Here is a 6,347-nt window from a genome sequence, read left to right on the forward strand (position 1 = left end):
TTGGGCAAGTATTTGATGAAATGGTTTGGGGGGATATTTACTCCTAGTGTTTGTTAGCAATGTTAGCATCATATCTTTGGCTCTGAACTATAGAAGCAACATTTGGACATCACACATGTCTTGGCAGGTCAACTATATTTGGAGTGAGTAGAACTATTCACCAAAATATTCCTTTAACCAGCACATACATTACATACACATACACTCATACAACTAGCAATTTTCACAGTTTATTAATTACAGAATGATTAATGCTCACTTTGTTTCGATAGAAGTATTATTCTAAATTTACAAAAAGCAAATGGCCCACAAAAGTGGTGTGGTCATTGTCATTATTAAAGACAGATGTGTTTCTTCCAAGATTTATATACACCTGGTCTCCCACCTCCAGATTCAGAGACACTGAATTGGAAGCTGTATAAAAACGGTCATCTGACGGGTCAGTATAACAGCTTAATATAAACTTCTCATTTTTATAGAGTAGCAGGAACATAGATGTTGATGGTGAATTAATTCCAGAGAAACTGAAGTAGTAAAGTCCTTTAATGGGTGCCGTAAACATGCCTGCAACAGCCAAAAAAGAAGCAGTTAGATAATGTGGACTTGAAACTGAATGTTGCGCCCTGACCACACGTATCTGGATATTTTTGAAAAGGTAGTTTTTCCATCGTGTTTTTGCCTCCTATTCACCCCAAAACTGACAAAATGATAATGCCAAAGATATGTGACTCGATAATCATTAACCAAAGTCAAATGCAGAATAAATGTGAACTCAAATGAGGTCAAAAGCTAGAAAAACTCAGCTTCTCTGTCTGATCAGGACTGTGTGGACATTTCAGAGGTGGGGGCAGCCATGTCAGTGTAAACAACCACACGGGAAGCAGTGGGTTTTCTTCAGCTTTTAAAAGTTTTTCAAATTTGAATTTGTGCGAAATGTCAAATTGCAGAGGTCTGCAGGTCAAAGTCTTTTTGTAACACGGCGCCGCTACTTTGTCAAAAAACTTGAACTTCGAGGCTATACACTGATCAGGCATAACATTATGACCACCTCCTTGTTTCTACGCTCATTGTCCATTTTATCAGCTCCACTTACTATATAGGTGCACTTTGTAGTTCTACAGTTACAGACTGTAGTCCATCTGTTTCTCTGCATACTTTGTTAGCCCCCTTTTACCCTGTTCTTCAGTGGTCAGGACCCCCATGCACCCTCACAGAGCAGGTACTATTCGGGTGGTGGATCATTCTCAGCACTGCAGTAACACTGATGTGGTGGTGGTGTGTTAATGTGTGTTGTGCTGGTCTGAGCGGATCAGACACAGCAGTGCTGCTGAAGTTTTTAAACACTGTGTCCACTCACTGTCCACTCTATTAGACACTCCTACCTGGTCAGTCCACCTTGTAGATGTAAAGTCAGAGATGATAGCTTATCTGCTGCTGCACAGTTTGTGTTGGTCATCCTCTATTCCTTCATCAGTGGTCATTGGACGCTGTTGACAGGATATTTTTGTTGGTGGACTATTCTCAGTCCAGCCATGACATTGAGGTGTTTAAAAACTTCAGCAGCACTGCTGTGTCTGATCCACTCAGACCAGCACAACACACACTAACACACCACCACCTAATTAGTGTTACTGCAGTGCTGAGAATGATCCACCACCCAAATAGTACCTGCTCTGTGAGGGTCCATGGGGGTCCTGACCACTGAAGAACAGGGTAAAAGGGGGCTAACAAAGTATGCAGAGAAACAGATGGACTACAGTCTGTAACTGTAGAACTACAAAGTGCACCTATATAGTAAGTGGAGCTGATAAAATGGACAATGAGCGTAGAAACAAGGAGGTGGTCATAATGTTATGCCTGATTGGTGAATGTGTTGTGCAGTGTGCATGTTCTCAATATCCTTCTTGAGACATATGACTACAAATTTTATTGGCCCTTACCTGGCTGGAATGCTCATGTGAGCATTTCAAGTCACTGAACAATTTTTTGAAAACGGAGGCAAATGGCTACACAGATACATGGGGATGAGGCCTTGATGCTTGTAACTTTATAACTGTTTGGTTCTACATAGAACTGGAAAAAAATAAGAACGGCACAATAGAACATACCTGTACTGGGATTGTAAGCATTCCCAGTGTTGGAAAAGACGTTACTGTAGACTAATTTGGTATCCATGCTAAAGGGTCCATAGTTTCCTTTGTTTCCCAGAGAAGCAGCAAATCCTATTTTATGGCTGTCTAAGCAAAACACCCATGCAAAAAACAAAGAAAGAAAAACCACAAATATATTTTGATAAGCTACATTTTGCCATCAAACAAGTAATGCATGTGAATATTAACCAAACGTAAAACATTATGATGTTTCAAAGTTTGTGAGAGTCCTATCAGGAATGAATATCACCAGTCTTACATGTGGTTGTAGACTATATCTGTCCACCCACTGCCAGTGTCCTACCTTTTTTCTTTAGCCTTTCCAGCTCCGCTTCATTGGCCCGGAGCTTGGCTTCCAAAGCCCGCAGAGCTTTCAGTAGGTCGATGCCACTGTGTCCATCTATAGACCCTAGTGTTTGAGTGTCACCTGCACTCACTTTCGATACCTGTCCTACAGATGAGTAGCTGCAGCCTAGCAATACCAAAAGCACTAAATAGAACTTTCTCATTGCCAGGCTACTAACTGTGCTAGAGATGCTGGCCATGATCACAAAGCAGTGACTACTGTTCACAGATATTAGTTTCAGATGGTCTGTCTGTGCTTTCGCAGCTGTTAATGTAGGCTAAAAAAGCTTAATTTTTAACCTAGAGTAAACACGTATTTACGGCACAAAATCATGGATCAATAATGTTTCCAGGGGTTTACAGAGTTGGGATGAATACAAATAAGCACTCATGTATTAATTTGGTGCAAAGGTTTATTTGCTTACCTGTAAGTACCAACTAGTCGTACCATTGTATGTAAAAGTTCAGTGCACAATTTCTGTTTATTAGTTGGGGAAAAAAGAGAACATAAAATGTGTTGTTTTCACTTAAAAATATTATATAACCAGAGTGCACAAACATTTGCAAGCAAAAGGTATATAAACCTCCCAACTCTACTTAACTCTACAACAGCATAATTCACTGATGTCAGGCATCAGTTTTGATGAGTTTCATCTTGAGAAATGTAATTTTTATTCAATGAGTATTAAAAATAGACCACTTAGATAAGCTGTGATATGTCAACACTGTGATCCGTGTGTCTGTTATTGGAATATGTTGCTGTGATTTTCAAGGTTAACTAGAAACATTAAATCATTTTGCTGCTTTTGCATGTTTTTTTAAAGCCTCTATATAACCTGTCCATCCACTTTTAATTATAAAGTTTGTATTTTTTAAATGTCTGTGATGGACTGGTGAACTGTCCAGGGTGTTTTCTGCCATCTGCCAGATGTCCACTGGAATAGGCTCCAACACCCCCTGCGACCCAGAAGGATAAGTGGCTTGGATAATGTATGTGTGGGTGCGTATATTGTAATATTGCAGCTGTTTTCTATAGAGCCCTGCAAGTGAAATTCTGCATAAATAAAAATAATGCGTGGTCATGGCGTATTAACAAGTGGTAACGAGATCCTAATACGTGGCCACGACTTAGTAAGGTGTGAGAAGGAGATAATTAAGTCGTGGTCACTGCTTAGCAAGGTATGGGAAAGAGGCCATGCATTAGAATTTCATTTCCACGTCTTACTTAGTTGTGGCCATGACTTAATTATCTCGTTCCCATGCTTTACTAAGTCGTGGCATTAGTATTATTTATATGGTTTGTCACCAGCACGGCTCTGTAATTTTCAGCTGTTTTCAGAGTGTTATGAAAAGTCATTCTAAATTTACTCAGAATGAATAAATATCAATAAATAAATATAACTAAGTCAATAAATATCAATAAAGTTCATCAAGACTGAAAGGTGGTGTATGGAAAATTCTGCAATGTTGTTTCTAAATAATTAAAATCAGTGATAGTGGACAAAGAGCAAAGAGCATATGAGGTAAAGCAGTGAGAATGAGGTACTGTATTACAAATTGATTATGTATTGATTATGTATTGTTGATAATGTTAAAGACATGTTAGCATATTAACAGATATGTATTTTGAAAGGAAGGTACAGTGTACAGAAATTTTATAGAAGACTGTTTTGAACCACAAGGATAAGACCTGAGTACCAATTGCAAAAAGGCATACATAGAGAGCTGCTATGCAGACCAGGTGGGTAAGGGAGATGGCAAACACCTGTTCCTCATCAACTTTCCCCTTTAATTTTTGCTCCCTGCACTGGCTCACTTCTGGACACTGGGAGACTGCCGAGGCTGTACTCCAAACTGACTGGAAAAAGTAAACCAGACTCTACTTAAATTTCTCCTTGACTTCCTCTGGTTTTAACTTCTATATCCAAATTAGAGATGGGACAGTTACTGGTTTTAATGATATGTGGTGGAATAAACCCAAACATAATCATAATGACGATGATGTGTGTCCGGTGTAAAAAAGCGTTGCACGTTTTGGCTGCCGCTTTACACCATGTTTTTGTTTGTTGTTTTTTTATTCTTTATGGTACGCTTGTATTTGTTATGATCTTTCCGCACAGGTCAGTGAGTTTTTCTGTTGTTGAGCGAAAACCAAAAAAACAGCCGAGAGACTTTGTACCATGGCACAGAGACTTTTTGACTGGGCCACGAGCCGAGAAACTTTTAAGTGCAGTCGTGGAGTTTAACTGGGCTTCAAGCCATGAGGCCTTTCACTGCTGAGTAGCTGAGTGTAATAGGACTGTGAGCTGAAAGACTTTTCACCTTAAAAGTGGAGTTTGACCATGCCACAAGCTGAAAGACTTTTCACCTCAGTTGCAGACTTTGACTGGGCCACAAGCCATGAGGCTTTTCACTGCAGTAGCAGAGTTTACCTATTTCATTGCAGTCGTCTTCTCACACTGTGTTGAGAGCAGAGAGACATTTCACTGCTGTATCAGAGTTTGACGGGGAGGCCTTTCACTGCAGTCATAAAATTTGACTGGGTTGCAGACTGGGAGACTTTTACAGCAGCTAGCTAGGTGGCCTTTCAACGCAGTATGAGAGTTTGACTGGGCCACAAACCGGGAGACTTTTCACAATACTAAGGGAGTTTGACTGGGCCAAAAGCTGGAAGGCCTTTCACCACGGTCGCAGAGTTTGACTGGGCTCTGTGCTGGGAGGCCTTTCACTACAGTAGCAAAGTTTGACTAGACTGTAAGCCAGGAGGCCATTATCCATAGTAGGAGAATCTGCCTGAACCGCAAAATGGGAGACTATTTATCACATTAACTGTGTTTGACTGGCCATAAACCAGGAGGCTTTTCACTGCTGGCAAAGAATTTGACTGGGTTGTAAGCCAGGACTTAGGAAAGCAGCCAGGCTACTTTTCACTGTGATAGCGATGTTTGACTGGGCCGTGAGCTGGGAAACCTTTTTCTGCGGTTTTACTGGGCCGCAATTTGAGAGATTTTACATTGTGGTTAGAAGAGTTTTCTGCCCAAAATGAACCCTACCTTCAGCCCGAAACAATTGGTACCATGACTCATCGGACCATTCCACATGTTGCCAGGCTTCTAGGGTCCAGTTAGCAACTTCACAAACCCAAGTGAGGTGCTTTGTCCAATGTTGTGGTGTTAACAGAGGCACTCTAGTGGGCCTTCTGCTCCTATATCCCATGGAAACGCTGCACTGACCTGCAGGATATGTGTGTGGGGCCTCCTGCATCGAATGTACTTGTGATTTTCTGCCAGAGTTGCTTATCTGTTTGCATGAACAATTCTAGCCAGATGCCGCCAGTCACAATCATTATGCACCTGTGGGTGGCCACTGCGCTGTCCACTGTGGGTGGTAATGACTTCTATGATGTATTCCCAGTACACACATGACACTGTGGATCAAGGGCTGTTAAACACCCACACAACTTTGGAAATGGTATGTCCAGTTTGTCTGGCACCCACTATCATGTCTTGTTTGAATTCCGATTCATGTCGCCTTGCCATGTACACACTGGCCAGGGTTCAACCTCACTCACAAGATAAGACCTCAAAACTTATACAAGCCATCCCCTGAGGTAGTGCAACTTCATAATCAATTACATACTGCTATCCCATGACTTTTGGCACGTCAGTGTATAGTGTTCAGCAGCTCCAGCAGATCCTTGCTATGCTCTTTGCCTGACTTCCAGAGCCCCCAGGCTAAATTTTGAAAATGCTGTGAGTGTGCCAGTGCCTCTCTTTACTCATGCTCACAAGTGCTGGCCCAGTCCTACTTTATAGTCAACCAGCTGTGTGTTTTCACAGCCTCTTTCCCCTG

The 6,347-nt window shown here is 41.4% G+C and overlaps 1 protein-coding gene across 1 annotated transcript; it reads right to left on the reverse strand.

The window, feature by feature from the left end:
- Window positions 1–210: 210 nt before the first annotated feature.
- LOC118826024 (complement C1q-like protein 3) lies at window positions 211–2,753 on the reverse strand. Its single transcript, XM_036596902.1, has 3 exons — window positions 2,455–2,753; window positions 2,109–2,237; window positions 211–564 (listed from the first exon to the last, which is right to left on the reverse strand). Exons 1-3 carry the CDS (start codon window positions 2,693–2,695, stop codon window positions 278–280), a joined length of 657 nt encoding a protein of 218 aa, XP_036452795.1. The 5' UTR covers window positions 2,696–2,753; the 3' UTR covers window positions 211–277.
- Window positions 2,754–6,347: the final 3,594 nt, after the last annotated feature.

This window comes from Colossoma macropomum, unplaced genomic scaffold (assembly GCF_904425465.1).
Source record: "Colossoma macropomum unplaced genomic scaffold, Colossoma_macropomum, whole genome shotgun sequence".
Classification (NCBI taxonomy): domain Eukaryota; kingdom Metazoa; phylum Chordata; class Actinopteri; order Characiformes; family Serrasalmidae; genus Colossoma; species Colossoma macropomum.